General features: G+C 34.4%; 1 protein-coding gene across 2 annotated transcripts in view; it reads left to right on the top strand.

Moving 5' to 3' along the window:
• The window catches only part of LOC113520707 (unconventional myosin IC), an 82,720-nt gene that overhangs the window by 51,988 nt on the left and 12,118 nt on the right, over positions 1 to 18,614 (top strand). For both annotated transcript variants that reach the window (XM_052897360.1, XM_052897361.1), the window contains exons 2-11: positions 3,801 to 3,957; positions 4,649 to 4,764; positions 8,901 to 8,971; positions 10,171 to 10,562; positions 11,091 to 11,303; positions 13,711 to 13,973; positions 15,078 to 15,247; positions 16,419 to 16,573; positions 17,297 to 17,437; positions 18,212 to 18,353. In XM_052897360.1, coding sequence (XP_052753320.1) covers positions 3,801 to 3,957; positions 4,649 to 4,764; positions 8,901 to 8,971; positions 10,171 to 10,562; positions 11,091 to 11,303; positions 13,711 to 13,973; positions 15,078 to 15,247; positions 16,419 to 16,573; positions 17,297 to 17,437; positions 18,212 to 18,353 — 1,820 coding nt within the window. The remainder of the gene's footprint in view (positions 1 to 3,800; positions 3,958 to 4,648; positions 4,765 to 8,900; positions 8,972 to 10,170; positions 10,563 to 11,090; positions 11,304 to 13,710; positions 13,974 to 15,077; positions 15,248 to 16,418; positions 16,574 to 17,296; positions 17,438 to 18,211; positions 18,354 to 18,614) is intronic.

Raw genomic sequence — 18,614 nt, 5'->3', positions numbered from 1 at the left:
CGATAATTTAGAAAAATAAAAATGATAAATAATTATTAAGAATATAAATAGAAAAAAAATTTAAAAATATATTTGGAAAAACAAGATAATATTGTTTAAATATTTCTAATGATGTTTATCTTTGTGTAATTACTTTGATATCCAAGTATGAACGTAAAATAAATTTTCATTTTGAAGTAATTTAAAATGGCCGGCTTTTTAAATAATGCATGTAAATTAATTTGTAAGCAATGCATACATATGAATATCTATTGTTGGCGACAGACCTCTTTTTATATAATTTACCTTTTTAGAATTATATTTTTATATTATGAATATGTCTTTTTGATATCTATTTTTTTTTTTCTATTTGATTGACTTACTATGGTTATATTGTGATTGTCTTAGGAAAATATATTGCTAAGCCTCTCTTAATATTATTTTATTATTGTCGCTGGCCTCCTCTCCTACCAGCGCCGTTTTTATTTATATTATATCAGAAAAAACAGTTTCCAATTCAATTTTAATTTTTCGACCTGTGGAGTTACTTTTGAGATAAATTCCAATAGATCGATATTGGAATTAAAACGTTTCATGCTCTCGACTTGCAATACTGGCAGCATAATGGTTACATACTGTTCTGATAGATTCATATTAGTGCAACTTGCTAATGCAAAGTATTGCAAACTGATCCAAATTTTACCTTCAATCCTAATGGTTATTTCGTGAGTGAAGTACAAAATTGTCATTAAATATAAAATTAGATTGATATCGATATTAAATGCAAGAGTTAACCTGCTGATCTGGGTAATTTTTAATTAAATTACTTGCAACATTGAAAAAGGGGCGTTTTAAAAAAACGTATAATATGTCAATTAAATGTGACTCAATTTGAATAAGACGACAGTAAATGTGAAAATGTTTTTTTAATAAATAAAAATTTGTTTTAAAATGTACAAATATAGTTTTTTCATATAATATCCCAAGTTGTGTATCTCCCGGCATAAAATAGGCTACCCCTTCCTTTCCCGTAGATGTCGTAAGAGGTGATTAAGGGAGTTTATAGTAGAAGGATGAAAAGCAGTGTCCCTTTTAAAACATCAAAAGCCAAACTGCGGTTGCCAACCCGCCTGCCAAACGTGGCAACTACCGGCAAGACCCCCCTTATGGGAGAGGCTATGTTCAGCAATGGACAATTAACGGCTGATACAACAATATGATATCCCACTTGGAATATTAGCTTCATTTTTGAAACTTTGAATACCCATTTTTGGACTCCTTAGCAAAAAAACAAAACATTTTACGATTATTTCCATTGTAATTTGTGCAGAGCAATAATATATAAAATAGTAGCAAATTTTAAATCGATAGCATTAGTAGCAGCTGAGATATAGCGCTGTGACAGACGGGCAGACGAGTAAAGTCGCACCATAAGGATTCCTTTTATCTTGTGTTTGCATGGCTGTGTTTCGGTTTGAAGGGTGGGATATCGCAGTGAATTTACAGGGTACAGAGGAATAAAACCTGAGTCCTCTGGAATAACAACGCATGGGGGGTATCATGGGCGAAACAGTATACTCTGTTATGTCCATGGTACTGCTCATGTCTATAGGCGACGGTTACCACATTCCATCAGGTGGGCCGTCAGCTTGTTTGCTATTCTAAGTTGCATAAAAACAAATATTTTTATTACTGAACCCTGAAAACAGGTTGCAAGGCGTTTTACAAATGAAGCCCTCCTGTATGACAATTCCCTGTTGTCATTGTGGGAAATCTCGCGACATATACTGTGATATTTAGCGAAGTTGACATTATATCCACAAATATCAAACGCTTACCAATTTAGCAGCCGCAGAGGGACTAAATACCGCTCGTGCTACGGTCTTAGTTTGTTTATGAATAACTAGTTGCATTCCATGGCTTTACTCGCGTATACCTGTATATAAAGTACATATCATTGTTTGTTAAATTAGGATATAATCTACCCGTGTACCAAATTTCATAAAAAACCGTCTAGCTGTTTTAACATTTAAGCAATGAACTTCTTTACACAAGAATTGTCTATGGTTTAAATATGGCATACTAGCATCAATCACTTAGCCATCCAAAGAATCGACATCGACGGATATCCGTTCCGGTAGCTATTAATGGACAACCGTACTAGAATACATTAATTTTCTTAAGTACCACGCCACTACCACGGAAGGACGACATTAATAATAACAAGTAGATTTTGCTTTGCAAAAAAAAACCTCTACTTCAATCGTGAATTCGTGACCATAATAATATTGTCCAGTAATCTCATCACCGCCAGTGGACAACGAGATGATTCATAGACACGTGAATTGAAAATATTTAAATTTGGAATTAAAATGCAAAATCGAATGACAAATTCAAATTTAGAATTCTGTGTAGGGACTAATAGAAATTTGAATTGCTCCATAAAAAAGATCAACAATGTCAATTGTGACGGTGACAAACGTGTTGATATAGCCCATGTTACTCGCTGATAATTAGCTTTTCTTTTTATTATATTAATTTAAATAATATACATATACACCTCATCATACACCAAAATTGTTTTTAGAATGGTTCTTTTAGTATTGTCGTAGATAATATTATAATACTATGCTGGCTGTAAATAAAAAATATCGTTCGAAATTTAAAACAAATTTTATTCCGGACACTGGCAATTATTATCGTTGAACAAAAATAAAAGTTTAAATTAAAAAATAAAAATATAAACATTGTAGTTTATAATTAGCAATAAACTATTACAATAATAATAATAATAACTACAAACAAATTTGTAAATAACTGCCATTTCTATTTGTGCGCTTTGTTTATTTTCCCAGGATACTAATTATCATTAACCTAATGTATTTGTTTATGCGCTTATAAAAGTTAATGCCGTGATATTTTGTGAGAATGTACATTTAGTCGACGTGAGTTTCTTAATAACATTACATGTATAAGTGTAAGTCACAATGGGTTACGGAAATGAGAGAGTTTTGCTGTTTAGAATAGAGAGTTTGCGGTAAGCTTTTACACCAATTCACATTACGAGTGCCTAGTTTTACTTACTTCATATAATAATGTATAACATTAGTAGATAGTATGTATTCAATGAATGAATTATTTTAAATTAACGGATTTTTATTTTGTATCTAGCTAAATAATTATAAGTAACGCTTGTTTTATTTTTATTACTGTCTTTTCAAAATTCTTTTTTTATTTGTAATTAAATACTTACAGATTGATCCTAAAGAAATATTTATTAAAATTAGTTTAGTAGTTAAAATTTTAAATTAGTTTTTAAGTAATTCAGTAGTTTTATCACAACTGAAGTCGGTTTTGTTTGTGAGACACAATTTTTAATTTATTATTAGATGTGTGATAATTAAACATATATAAATATATATGTATTTAAATCTATTATTTTTATATATTGTTTATTTATTTATATTTACACATAAAATTTACAATGTGAATACATTGGACCCCACACTAGGCGAACCCGTATCGCGGGAATCCATAAGGGATTACCAAGACACAGTGTTTTTTTTTTATTTTTTTTTTTTTTTTTATTTATTTTTTTATACAACTTAGTATGGCAAACAAGCTGACGGCCCACCTGATGGAAAGTGGTAACCGTCGCCTATATACATGAGCAGTACCATGGACATAACTGAATATACTGTTTCACCCATGATACCCCCATGCGATATGTAAATATAGATTAATAAGCCAATTTTATGGAAACAAAAACATACAATTGTCACGGGAGATATGGCATTAACCAGATGCATGTTTCGTTGCAGGCTCCAACGTCCGTTTTCCATCCAGGGCCACATGGAGCACGCACTCCAGCACCGGGAGCGCGTCGGCGTTCAGGACTTCATCTTGCTCGAGGACTACCGCTCCGAGGCTGCCTTCATAGACAACCTCAGGAAGCGGTTCAGGGAGAACATTATTTATGTAAGTCTGTGATTAGTTCTATTATCATATCTATCAGTGATAGATTCTACAAAATCCTTGTTTTTTTACATACCACTAAGGTGGTAAACAAGCATATGGCCCACCTGATGTTAAGCATTTACCGTAGCTTATGAACGCCTGCAATACCACGGGCATTATACGTGAAATAAATGTGGCGACGGATTTTGTAATAAAAAAAAAAACTTTATTATACATTTACAAGTGGTAGAGCGTAGTTTAGATATACTAAAATCATAAGTAAGGTCAGCACAATTGTAAGTGCTAACTTAACGTGGAGCTGAAGTGTTGTCCGGCAAACATATTTTGGGTGTTTCATCATATATTTTATTTATTGTTTATTTTATTTTGAAAGATATCTGGCTAATTGGCTGGAAGAAATCTCTTTTAGAAATAAGCCCTCCCTAAGTTAACAAGTTGTTAAACTAATAGCTGTATCTATTGTTCAAGTGCAATATATATATATATATATATATATATATATATATATATATATATATATATATATATATATATATATATATATATATATATATATACCGTGGTGTCACGTGGTACCGACCCTGAAGAAACCTCTTTGTCCCTTTTTTTAACAACACCTGTAGTTTTTATTACAATATTTTAGTTTGAAGAACTACTATAACATATTAATATATTACTCGTTGTCCTTCAGACATACATCGGCAATGTGTTGATCTCCGTAAACCCATACAAGAACCTGCCAATTTACACAGAGGAGAAGATCCAGCAGTACTACAAGAAAGCGTTTTTCGAGGCACCACCACACGTGTAAGTACCGTATTTTTTTTTATGGGTAAAAATGGTATGGTAACCTCGCCTGCGCTAACAGGATACGCTGGCGGAGCACCAGTAAAGGGTAATGGATGATAATGAAAACAGGCCAGTTAGCCCATCATGATGAATTCATCAGGAATATTTTGATAGTTTCCACGGGAACTGCGAGGAGGTCGACGTGATTGGGTATATTTTTATGGGATTTTTAGTCTTTATTACTAACAATCCCTTTCCCCCCTGTAAATACCGTATTCGTGTTCCGTAGTTTTGTAAATACAAGTATATATGTACTAATATATATATAATTTAGTAATAAGCACGAGTATATATGTTGGTCAGCAGCGTCCCTCTTAAAACATCTCAAAAGCCTAACTGTAGTTGCCAATTCACCTGTCAAGCGTGGCAACTATTAGCAAAACACATCAAAAGAGAGGCACATAGCATATGTTGAATAGTGGCCAATTAAAAACTAATATAAATGAAAAAAAATGTGTACTGCAAAGACCCGCGAGGCCTTCCTCATTTTTGATGTAAATTTGATTGTACGATAATATAATTGTACCAAGTTTCGTTAAAATCCGTGTTTTTTGTTTCTATAAACGCAACAGCGTGATAGTTAATTTGATATATATTTGAATTTATTATAAGTATAGTTTTTAGACATTCTAGTTTTTTGTATACCTACTGTTGTTATAAACAAAAAGAATTACATATATTTGATGTTTTTGAATGGTTTTGAATGATTTGGTACATGGATAGGTTAAACCCTATTTTAACATTTAAGATGTTTTATGTACTGATTCACGCTGACAATGTCATAGGAAACTTATATATTATAGTTTATAGGAATTTTACTATGCAAATGAAAAAGTACAAGAGGCCAGATATTGGAATCTTGTGCTATCTCATGCATACAGCAGCGCAAACGTATCTATCGACAATTGTGTAGGTTCGTCCGCCAATTGTTTAGAGTAACGTGGTGCTAATTTTAAAGTTACTTTTAAAATTTTAGTTACCTAAAGTATGTATAATTTGTATCGATAAAATTTTATGATATTTTAAACAAAGGAATATAATTAGCCTCGATTTTAAGTCGGTTTACTGATGCCCAATAATGGTACAAATTAAAAATCAATTAACTGATTGTATATTTGTATTTACAAAAGGATTTAGGAAAAGATATAATAATAATAATAATATATATAAAAAAATGAATAATTTATGTAATCGATTGAATATTTTTTAAAAATTTATTTTATTAAGAAAAAAATTGTTATTGAATGAAATTGCATGTAATATATTTTTTTTTTATTTCTTTATAATGGGAAATAAAAGGCTTTTTTTAATTTATTTTATTTTATTTATATTTGTATTTGTTACTAATTTCCTTAAGTGATTATTTCTGTGATAATTTCAATAAAACCTAGTTACCACTACATTAAGTTCTAATTAAACAGACTAGATGGCGTACATCGACAGGGAATTCATCCACACACGCTTGAATTTAAATTTAAATACTCACGTACAGTATGATTCCAAAGGAATTTTCTCCCGCGAACCCTCAGGCTATGGAATGAACTGAGGGGTTCCTAGATACTAAAGTATGGGGCTTTTCACATAGGGTATTTAAGGTTTCTTCAGAATCGGCAACGCGCACGTGACACCTCTAGTGTTGCAGACGTTCATAGGCTACAGTGACCGTTTACCATCAGACGAACTGTATGCTTGTTTGCCACCATCGTGGTATACCAGAAGAATAGTGGGAGAATGTTTAATCTTTCTAGCGTAATACAGTAATTAAATTAATAATCTATACTTATAATAAATCTGTAGAGAGGTCAATTCTGTACATGAAATATATTTCCAAAATAACTATCAGGGAGTGATTAGTGATCGATACTGATGCCAGAAATGCAATCAGTAAAATTTTTGTCTGTCTGTCTGTATGTTCGTTATAGAAACAAAAACTACTTGACAGATTTTAACGAAACTTGGTACAATTATTCTTCATACTCCTGGGCAGGTTATAGTATACTTTTCATCACGCTACGATCAATAGGAGCAGAGCAGTAAAGGGAAATGTTGGGAAAACGGGAGAAGTTACTCCATTTTTAAACTTCTAACGCGTGTGCAGCCTTAATGGCCACTTTTTAATATGTAAAAATGTCCACCCGTGCGACGCCGGGACCGGTCGCTAGTAATGAATATGACGGGACTTAAGGCAAGAAGATGGCGAAACAATTTTTTGAAATTTTGTCTATTTTTCTATATGTTAATACCGAAATAACGCAAAAATTAATTGGACCAAATTGGATGCAGTTTTATAATTGTATTTCTGAAGTTCTATCGTCTGTGTGGTCCGGGTATACAATGAGCCACCCCTTACTTTCCCGTGTGTGTTGTAAGAAACGATTAAGGGAACTTAATAGTCGAGGGATGGGCAGTAACGTTCGTCTTAAAACATCACCAAATCTAACTGTAGTTGCCAATCTGCCTGCCAAGCGTGTCAACTACTGGCAACTTCCCCGTTTTGGGGAAGGCCTATGTTGAGCAGTGAACAGTAAATGGCTAATATATTGAATAGGGGGAAAAGGGATTGTTAGTAATGGAGACTAAGAATCCCATTGCTAACAATATACCCAACCAGGTCGACCTCCTCGCGGTTCCCCCTGGAAACAACATGATTAACTCCTGATGAATTCATCATGATGGGCTAACAGGCCTGTTTTCATTCTCATCTATAACCCTTCACTGGTGCCCCGCCAGCGTATCCCGTTAGCGCAGGCGGGGTTACCACTCCATTTTCATCCAATAAAAAAAAATTTAAATATGATTCCTGAAGATCTAACTTAAAATCTGTTGTATGTCATACCTTGATATTCCATCTAGAAGTCTATTTAATTGATTTTCCTATTTCTGTAATCCAAGCGTAACGAAGTAGCGGGCAGAAAGCCAGTATTAAATAAATATGTAGAAAGAAACTTTTGATCCCTATCGTTTTTTATTTGTTTTATCGTATATAATCTATAAGTATGTAGGTATATTTATATATGTATATTTAGATTTGTATGTATGTATTTTTATTACATATTTGTATATTTATGTAATATTTGTTTAATATATTCATGTATGTATATTTATATAATCTCTATTGTATGTGTTGTAATTTTTTTCGCCGCATATTAAAATTTCTGTTTAGCCAAAGGTTGACTGGGAGAGAATGCTATATAGTATTTTTGCCAGACATTTTTTTTGTAATGTGGTTAATAAAGAATAAATAAATAAAAAAAGTATATTGCAGTAAGTCAAATAAGGTTGTCACATATCCTCCTCTTATCATTATCGGACATTATCAATTAGTTATCAGTCGATAATATAGTCATTAGGAGCGACATTATACCTGCCACTTGATAAACAGCCCTAATAGTCTGTAATGCTTATATCATGCTGTAACAGCAGTTACCACTTTAGATTGAAAACATTGATGAGTTTGGAACCCGTCGATTCCACTCGAGTTTCTCTTGTGAAACAGTTGTGATTGCTTGGCTGTTTGTTTTGATGGGTAGGATCATTATCACCATACCAGCCTTACCATTAAGTTGCCTTTGACGACACCTACGGGAAAGGAAGGAGTGGCTTATACTATGCCGGGAGCATACGAATGGGTGGGTTATGGCAGTGAAATTACAGACAGTACCATAGACATCTGCATTATAATGTAATGTCTATGGTGCTGTTCGAGTCTATAGGCGTCAGTTATCATTTTCATACACCCTATCAGGTTGACCTCCACGTGGTACTTTCTGGAAACCGTCGTGCTTAATTCTTATGGAATTCGTCACGATAGGCTAACTGACCTGACATTTTTATCATCACCTGTCATCCCTTACTGGTGCCCCGCCAGCGTATACCGATAGCGCAGGCGCGGTTACTATTCTATTATCATCCATTAAAAAAAAGGTTACCACTTTCAATTAGAAGGCTCAGTAGCTTGTTTGCCATTCTAAGAGTGTCGCCAATTGCGGATCTTTCTTCCTCATTTATTGTCTGATCAGCTGCTGATTTATGTATGATTCTTTTCCGTGTATTTAAGTAAATAAATCCCATTCTATTACATTTCTCTTTTTCAGATTCGCAATTGCAGACAACGCGTACAGATCGCTTGTATATGAACACAGAGAGCAATGTATATTAATCTCGGGTAAGATGATAACATTTATTTATTTAAACTTCATAGACCAATAACATGTGGTACAAAATATTGTATATTTTTTTTAATGGACTATAATGAAATGGTAACACCGCTTGGACTATTTGTATACCCTGGCGAGGTACCAGTAAGTGATGATATAGTGAAATCAGTTGACCCATCGTGGTGAATTTTTTTATACAACTTAGAATGGCAAACAAGCTGACGGCCCACCTGATGGAAAACGGTAACCGTCGCCTTTAAATATGAGCAGTACCATGGACATAACGGAGTATACTGTTTCGCCCATGGTACCCCCCATGCGTTGCCATTCCTGAAGCCTCAGGTGTTCTTCCTCTGTACCCAGTAAATTCACGCCATATCCCACCCTTCAAACCGAAACAGCCATGCAAACACAACTGCTTCACGGTTGAAATACGAATGGGACAGAGGTAACCAAGCAATCGACTTTTTACAATGTCTCCCTCACTTGCGATTAAGATTAGGATAACGATTTCTATGTTCAGTCCTTTACGGGCAGAACCAGAAGAACCGAGAACTAAAAAACTCTATTCTTAAATCGTTACATCAGCTGTCAACTATAAACTGCTGAATATAGGCCTCCTCCTTAAGAGGAGTTTTTCCAATCCAAATAATACCTGAGTCCTCAGGAATGGCAACGCATTGGGGGTATCATGGGCGAAACAGTATACTTTGTTATGTCCATGGTACTGCTCATGTCTATAGGCGACGGTTACCACTTTCCATCAGATGCGCCGTCAGCTTGTTTGCCTTTCTAAGTAATATATAAAAAAAAGTTGCCACGCTTGACAAGCGGATTGGCAACCGCAGTTAGGTTGTCGGTGATGTTTAAGTTCCTTTAGTCACCTCTTACGAAACCAACGGGAAAGGAAGAAGTGGATTATTCAATGCCGCAAGAGGCGACTAAGGGAAGGTGAGGGATGGGCAGCAGCGTCCCTCTCAAAACATCTCTAAAGTTTAATTGCGGTTGCCAATCCACCTACCAAGCGTGACAACTACTAGCAAAACCCTTCCAAGAGAGATATATGTTCAACATATATTCAGCAGTGGTTAGTTAAAGGCTGATATAAAGATATGTATATATATTGTTGAACACTAGAACTCCTTTCTTTGAATATTACATTTTACTACAAAGGTTGTCAAACTTCATATAAAATGATATTTAACAGGTGAATCAGGTTCCGGCAAGACAGAGGCATCCAAAAAGATCCTCGAATACATAGCGGCTCGCACCAACCATTTGCAAAATGTCGAGACAGTTAAAGACAAACTTCTCCAAAGCAACCCACTATTGGAAGCCTTCGGCAACGCCAAAACACACAGGAATGACAACTCCAGTCGTTTCGGCAAATATATGGACATCCAGTTTAATTATGAAGGTGGACCAGAAGGAGGGCATATCCTAAACTATCTACTGGAAAAGTCAAGAGTCGTGAGCCATATGGATGGAGAGAGGAACTTCCACATATTCTACCAGCTTCTAGCAGGCGGTGATGCTGCTTTGATGAGCCGACTAAGGCTGCAAAATAGGCCAGACGCTTACAAATATACCACTGATATTGTAAGTACTATCTCTTTACTGTACATACCTGTAGAGTTAATATACAAATTTGAAATCCAAAATTCAAAGTGATATAATAAAAAATATTGACATAAAAAAACTGATAGCAAATCAAATAGAACTTAAAAAATTGAGAAATGTTCCCCAAGGATCATATTTGTATATCAAAATATTTTTCTTGAAGAAGCCAAGCCACGGTCAAAACGAAATCATTTGCCCATTAAAAAAAGTTAAAAGTAGCAAAAATTTTAAAAAGTTCTAAAATTATTTTCGAATTTTAACGTTTCTTGATTCTTTTGTCTTCTTCCTCAAACAATTATTCATAATATATATGATATTTTACAATAGCAAAGTTCTATCATATTATTATCACAAAATTTATTAGGTAGCTATCATTACCTGAAAGTTATTCCAAAACCACCTAGACTACAACATTTCCATGAAATCCCTTCTACTTAATCTTACTTCCGAAAAACCGAAATCAAAATACTAAAACCCAAATATTAAAATACTTTTAATTCATTATAGACAAGTCCCGTTAGCCAGAAGAACCATGACGCAGAGCAGTTCCGGATAGTGCAGGAAGCTATGAAGGTCATTGAAATTGGTGAAGCGGAGCAAGGCGAGATCTTTGCTATCGTAGCCACAGTCCTACATCTCGGGAACATCAAGTTTGTGAAAAACAATGAGGGATATGCTGAGATTTTGAATCACGATCCCAATACAGAAAATGTAGCTGAAGTAAGTATAATAAGTTATTTATTTATTTATTTATTTATTTACACTTTATTGCACCAAGTAAAAAGAGAAATAACAAATACAGTAAATATTAATGAGAAGTGGTACAAAAGGCGGCCTTATCGCTAAGCAATCTCTTCCAGACAACCTTTGGGTAGAGGACATTGAGAAAAAGACAAAGGGTAGGTGGCGCACTATTATATAAATATTATTATATACAAACATATATACATACATACACATACATATATAATATATACACAATTAAATATATACATAACATACACATACTTAACAGCACACATACAACAGATTATTGTTATATATAAACTTATTATTTAAATCTCATTTGCTTCTTTTACACTCCAACCGTACTAAAACGTACGTAGGTAAAAGAAGGGATTTTTAGTAATGCGGACTTCCAGTCCCATTGGCAGTAATATACCCTGTCAGGTAGGTCTCCACGTGGTCCCCCTGGAAACCATCTTGCTGAATTCTAGGTGTTTTCATCACAGTGGGCTAACTGATCTGTTTTTTCATCATCATCATGTCAGCTGTTAACTATCCACTAATTCTTTAAAATGATTGTGCACTAAGAATAAATAGACAGTAATTTTAATATTAAATCTTATCAATGTAACAATAGCTGGGAGACCAAATAAAGATAAAAAAAATGAATATAGAGGGGAAGTTTTGCTAGTGGTTGCCACGCTTGGTAGTCTGGTTGGCAACCGCAGGCTTTGGTAATGTTTTAAGAAGGACGCTGCTGCTCATCCTTCAACGATTAAATTCCCTTAGTCGCCTTTTACGTCAGGCAGGCGGCCGGTCGTAAAACTATAAACCAAATCCTTAAGTAATATGGATAAAAACATATTACGTCGACCCCAAATAATAATTGGGATAAGGGCAGGAAGATGATGATGATGATGAGTCGCCTCTTACGATAACCAAAGGAAAGAAAGGAGTGGCTCATTCTATAGCAGAACCACACGGCAAACTTTTTTATAGTTACGTTTTATAGTTTATGACTATATACAACTATAAAAAACTATATTTAAACGAATTTAATATTTACTTCTTTTAAAAGTAGCTTCAAACAAATTTCATTATTCCGTTCTTTTACCTAATATTGATTAATTTGGAAAAGTGATAACAATTTCTATTATCTTCGTGAGTATCATGATCTTCATTATCAATACATTCATTCGCTTCAATGACTATTGATTGAGGTGGTTGTACCGCAAGTCGCGTAACTAGGTCCATTGTTTTAGAATGTTTATGTAAATATGCCTAGCACTCTACTTATGAACGCTATTGTCTGACTTGCTCTACCGAATAAAAATGTGTGTGTATATATATATATATATATATATATTCTATTTATATTATATTAAAATACAATGTGCTCATCACTTATCGTACGCGATGAAGTTCGGATATGGTGTAATTTCCTTTCAAATAATATTTTTGTTAATGTTTTATTTTTATCAACTTGATATTCGCTTAATGCTCCATTTGTGAGTAACAATTGTATATGACAATGACTATATTAAAAACTATTATCAAAAGCGATTTGTCTGTTATTTTTATGTTTAACAGATCACTTGACTTTCAAATATTTATATCTTTTCAATATTTTTGCAAAAATGTATCGAAATTTTTAGATTTCGTCAAATAGCCTAGTTTTTAAACAAATAAACGTGTACGTGGCATCAATACAGATGTATAGATGGAATTTAACGACATTTTTTAAATTTATATATTGATAGAATACTATAAATATAAATATACTAAACATTAATTCTGATCTCTATAATTTTGTAAACCTATTTTTTGTCTAAATAATACAACAAGTAATCTCAGAGTCTCAATATTAACTATAATAACCAAATCAGACTTGAGCAATATTGTAATATCATTGAATTTTATATTATGTATACAAAATTTGAGTAGTTTTGCAAGATTTAACCCATACGTAAGTGAAGTTAAAAACCATATAAAAATAACCTTTTAACGAACCTGTCAAATTCAGAATTTCTCACTGGTGCTCCGCCAGAGTATACCAAAAGAATATCACTTTTATTGAAATATACTTGTTTACAAGCACTTTTAAATCACCATTTTTTTATGAATGTTCAAAAAGTTGTTATCTGTTGAGAAGAGCCCGCAAGAAACTCATCAGTTACTATTTTTAAATCTCTGTCACAGATAATATAATACTATACTGGTCTCTGTTAACATTATGTGTATTTATTTAAATATATCATATCGTTAAGAAGCCCGTACATGATCGACTAACACCATGCACATTTGTCCTCCGAGTAAATGTTTAGTTTTAAACATATTAAAAGATAGATCCAAAAGATCCTTCGGTATCTTATTATAACATTAAATGCCCATTCCTCAACAGCTTCTCAAAGTGGATGCGACGAAACTCCGTGAAGTGCTGACCAGCCGTACCATCGAAGCGAGTCATGACGTCGTCAATACTCCATTGGATGTGGAGCAATCGCAATACGCCAGGGATGCACTAGCCAAAGCCATCTACGGCAAACACTTCAACTGGCTGGTGGCGAGACTGAATGCCTCTCTGGAGCCTAAGGATAAAATTGCCATGTCGTCTGTCATCGGCATTCTGGATATCTATGGTTTTGAGATCTTCCCCAAAAATAGGTGAGATACAGAATTTATTAATAGTGTATAAATACTGTATACTGTATACCAGAGGGAGACTTTGTACAAAAGTCGATTGCTTGGGTACCTCTGTCGCATTCGTGTTTCAACCGTGAAGCAGTTGTGTTTGCACAGCTGTGTTTCGGTTTGAAGGGTGGGTTATGGCGTGAATTTACAGGGTACAGAGGAATAACATCTGAATCCTCAGGAATGGCAACGCATGGGGGGGTATCATGGGCGAAACAGTATACTCTGTTATGTCCATGGTACTGCTCATGTCTATAGGCGACGGTTACCACTTTCCATCAGGTAGGTCGGCAGCTTGCTTGCCATTCTAAGTTGTATAAAAAAAGAAAACACTATGTAAACATAACGCTCAACTAAAACCGTATCTAATCTGGAACAGTTATTTTAACGTGATACTGGAACAAATATACCTACAGACAAACAGATAGACAATATTTCAAAAAAATAATATTTAAACTTCTATTGAGAAGTTTAAATAAAATTTTACTTTCTTTTTTTATTGAGACCCCTCTTATCAAGTTTCCTTAAAAGACTCCCATATACGGGCATCGTCTATTTACAATTTTATTATATTAGTAAGATAAAAAATACTGTTTAGAATATTGATTATCAGTTATTCAAGATGAAAGTTACTGGATATTAAGACTTAAAATCTTCATGCCACAAACGTTGGCATGGCTTTGGCCTTTAATATTACGCCTGTAGTTATAGCTTACTATTACGTAAACAGCTTATCTTTTTTTTATACAACTTAGAATGGCAAACAAGCTGACGGCCATGGAAAGTGGTAACTGTCGCCTATAGACATGAGCAGTACCATGGACATAACAGAGTATACTGTTTCGCCCATGATACCCCCCATGCGTTGCCATTCCTGAGGACTCAGGTGTTATTCCTCTGTGCCCTATAAATTCATGCCATATCTCTGCCATGCGAAACACAGCCATGCAAACACAACTGCTTCACGGTTGAAACACCAATGGGACAGAGGTACCTAAGCAATCGAAAAAAATATTCGTTGAGAAATAATATATAATCAAGATCGGCAGAAAATCAATTCCATCCTTCCTTTACAAGTTTTGAACAGTTCTGCATCAACTTCTGCAACGAGAAACTCCAGCAACTGTTCATCCAGCTGACCCTCAAGTCGGAGCAGGAGGAGTACCTCCGCGAGGGCATCACATGGGAGCCGGTCGAGTATTTCAACAACATCATCATTTGCGACCTGATTGAAGCCAAACACAAAGGTTTGATGTCTACTTTACTATTTGAGCCGTGCCCACAGACTGTCAAGGAAACATTGCCGAGTCATCTTCATCCATCAATTTCCTGTAATAAATCTTACACTGCATTTGACTGTACCAAATAGTCTGTTCTTTGATGTATATATATGTCACATAATAACTTAGAGTATTTGAAAGTATTTAAGGAAATAATATATAAGTATAATGCGGTTTCAAAGAAATTTTCTCCCTGTGAACCCTCAAGCTGTGGAATGAGCTCCCTGCCGAGGCTTTTCCTTGAGACTACAGTATGGGATTCTTCAAAAAGGGTATATTAAGGTTTCTTCAAGGTCGGCAACATGACCTTAGTGTTGCAGGCGTCCATAGACTACAGTGACCGTTTACCATCAGACGGGCTATGTGCTCGTTTGCCACCTTCGTAATACTAAAATAATTGAACTGTAATGGAGGATAAAATCATGTTTTCCAATCAGTTGTAAGTACTACTGAAGATAGATGTAACTACGTTCAGGCGACTAACACAAAAATCTTACTTATTTGTTTGCTATTCTTTTTTTTTTATATCACTGAGGTGGCAAACAAGCATACGGCCCACCTGATGGTAAGTGGTTACCGTAGCCTATGAACACCTGCAATACCAGAGGTATTATGCGTGCGTAGCCGACCCTGAAAAAACCTCTTTACCCCCCTTTTAAAGAACCCCATGCTGTAGTCTCTTGGGAAATTCTCAGTATTATATAAAACTAGCGACCCGCCCCGGCTTCGCACGGGTGCAATGCTGATACTAAATAGCGCCGAACAGCCGACCCATTAGAAACCTTTAAAATTATCAATGTTTCTTTACAATATTATGAATCTATTATACATATAAACCTTCCTCTTGACCCACTATCTATTAAAAAAAACCGTTTCAAAATCCGTTGCGTAGTTTTAAAGATTTAACCCTTCTTTGCATGATTTTTTTTATTGGTGATATAAATCAAGGTGATTCATGTTCAAAATTAAAGGAAAAATGATTAAGAAAGTAAATTTGACAGCTATGTTTTTTTTTCTGCAATGGACATTAAAAAGGTATCCAGACAGACTCGTATGTAGTGATTAGTCAAAAAATCTATTGCCCTACAAAACTTAACCTAAAAGAGACAAAATGATGATGAAGTTAAATTCTTCCCAGGTATAATTGCGATCCTTGATGACGAATGCCTCAGGCCGGGAGATGCGACCGACAGCAGTTTACTGGAGCGCTTGACCCAGCATCTGGATCAGCACCCCCATTACAAATCCCACAGGAAGGCTGACACTAGGACCCAGAAAATCATGGGGCGAGATGTGAGTTGTTTACAATATTATATAAAAAAAGGTTAACAAAAGTTCTATAACAAAAATCTTTGTTAACAGCTGATTATCTAAATTTGTTAATACTGAAATAAGAATTTTGGCAACCATTTTAAACTATTACATTATATAAATACCCAAGTAATTTTTTTTTAAATATACAAAATTATTGAAAGTTCTATGTTTTTTACATGGAAATAAATTTACGTATGACCTCTGTGCTTGAAGAATTAAAGATTTAATGATCAGATTTCACCAGAGGGAGACTTTGTACAAAAGTCGATTGCTTGGATACCTCTGTCCCATTCGTGTTTCAACCATGAAGCAGTTGTGTTTGCATGGCTGTGTTTCGGTTTGAAGGGTGGGATATGACGTGGATTTACTGGGTACAGAGGAATAACACCTGAGTCCTCAGGAATGGCAACGCATGGGGGGTATCGTGAGCGAAAAAGTATACTTTGTTATGTCCATGGTACTGCTCATGTCTATAGGCGACGCTTACCGCTTTTCATCAGGTGGGCCGTCAGCTTGCTTGCCATTCTAAGTTGTATAAAAAAAAAAGATTCATATCATAATGAATGTTAAAATTTCACGTTGTTTACAAATTCATATAATTATAGACTTAATTGCCCTCCTTTAACTTACTTATTCTGTACTTACTATAAAAATGACAAACAGCTTGATGACTCTCGATCATTTCTCCATTCCATCTACCAGGAGTTTTGCCTGAAGCACTACGCCGGCGAGGTCACATATAATGTGAACACCTTCCTTGAGAAGAACAACGACCTGCTGTTCAGGGATATTCAGACCCTGATGGCCTCCAGCGGCAACAGCATCGTGGCTAACTGCTTCAAGGTCAGTAATAATGTGTAAACCTATTTTTCCATCCAGTGTTGCCAGATTGGGTAGGTTTTTCGCAGTATTATTTTCATAAATTTACGTACATTTTTTATTTTTTTAATACAATAACTATATGCGTGCACAACGTGAAATTTAACGAACTTACTGTGTTTGTTGTTTATGACAATGAATTCGATTTCATCCGGAAGTCTTCTTAAGGGGGTGTATGCAAGTAAATATGAAATTAAATTAAATTTATTTAATGCATTCTACAATATTATTATGAAAGATGTTAATAATTGATAAAGTACATTGTAGACCCTACAATACGTGTTTTATTCGCAATCTTGGTTGAAAATTGGTCATTTGATTTAAAAAAAAAATTAAATTAAATTACTTAATATAATTTAAACTTTGGTTTAAAATCAAAAACTTAATTTGGCTGTTCAGTTTGAAAGTATATAGTAAAGAGCAATAATAGACATGTTTCCTATCGCACTCTTCGAATAATTCAACAATGCAAGTAATCGTTTGGCGATAGAAACAAGAATGAAATAAAACTATGACAACTACAAGAGTGAAACAAAACTATGCAAATGACTTGAGTCTATTGGATTGTCAATATTTTTAACATTGTTGGAATAAGATTAATTAATAGGAATATTAAATGAAAGAGATAAAGCGAAATATCGATATAAACATAACTAAGATTTAATATGTGCTGAACATAAAACAGTCGATACGTCACATGTGGATACGCTCAACAAAATTTTTATCTTAACATTTTAGGAGTACAACCTATTAAGTAAGAAACGGCCCGAAACGGCGATCACGCAGTTCAAAAATTCACTGAACGATCTCATCAAGATCCTGAGCAGCAAGGAGCCCTCCTACATCAGGTGTATAAAGCCCAACGACGCCAAGATGCCAAGTGAGTATCAACAATTGACTTTTTAAAGATTAAATACTTGACAAATAAAATGCTTTAAAAAATAAACGAGTAAAGTGCTAGAGTAAATCTAAACCAGAGATTACTAAATCTTAATTTATAAAAATGCCTAGTCACGATATTCCTGCCCTTCACATTAATCTCCATAACAGCTCAACTGATTTTAATGAAATTTTATAAGTATGTATTGTTTGCCCCAATTTAAGAAATATGTAGTTGCTTTTTTTTTTCTTTTAATCTCGA

The sequence above is a fragment of the Galleria mellonella genome, unplaced genomic scaffold (assembly GCF_026898425.1).
Source record: "Galleria mellonella isolate WM207_F2 unplaced genomic scaffold, CSIRO_AGI_GalMel_v1 utg36, whole genome shotgun sequence".
NCBI classification, from domain to species: Eukaryota; Metazoa; Arthropoda; class Insecta; order Lepidoptera; family Pyralidae; genus Galleria; species Galleria mellonella.
This window is presented reverse-complemented; position numbering and strand designations above follow the sequence as displayed.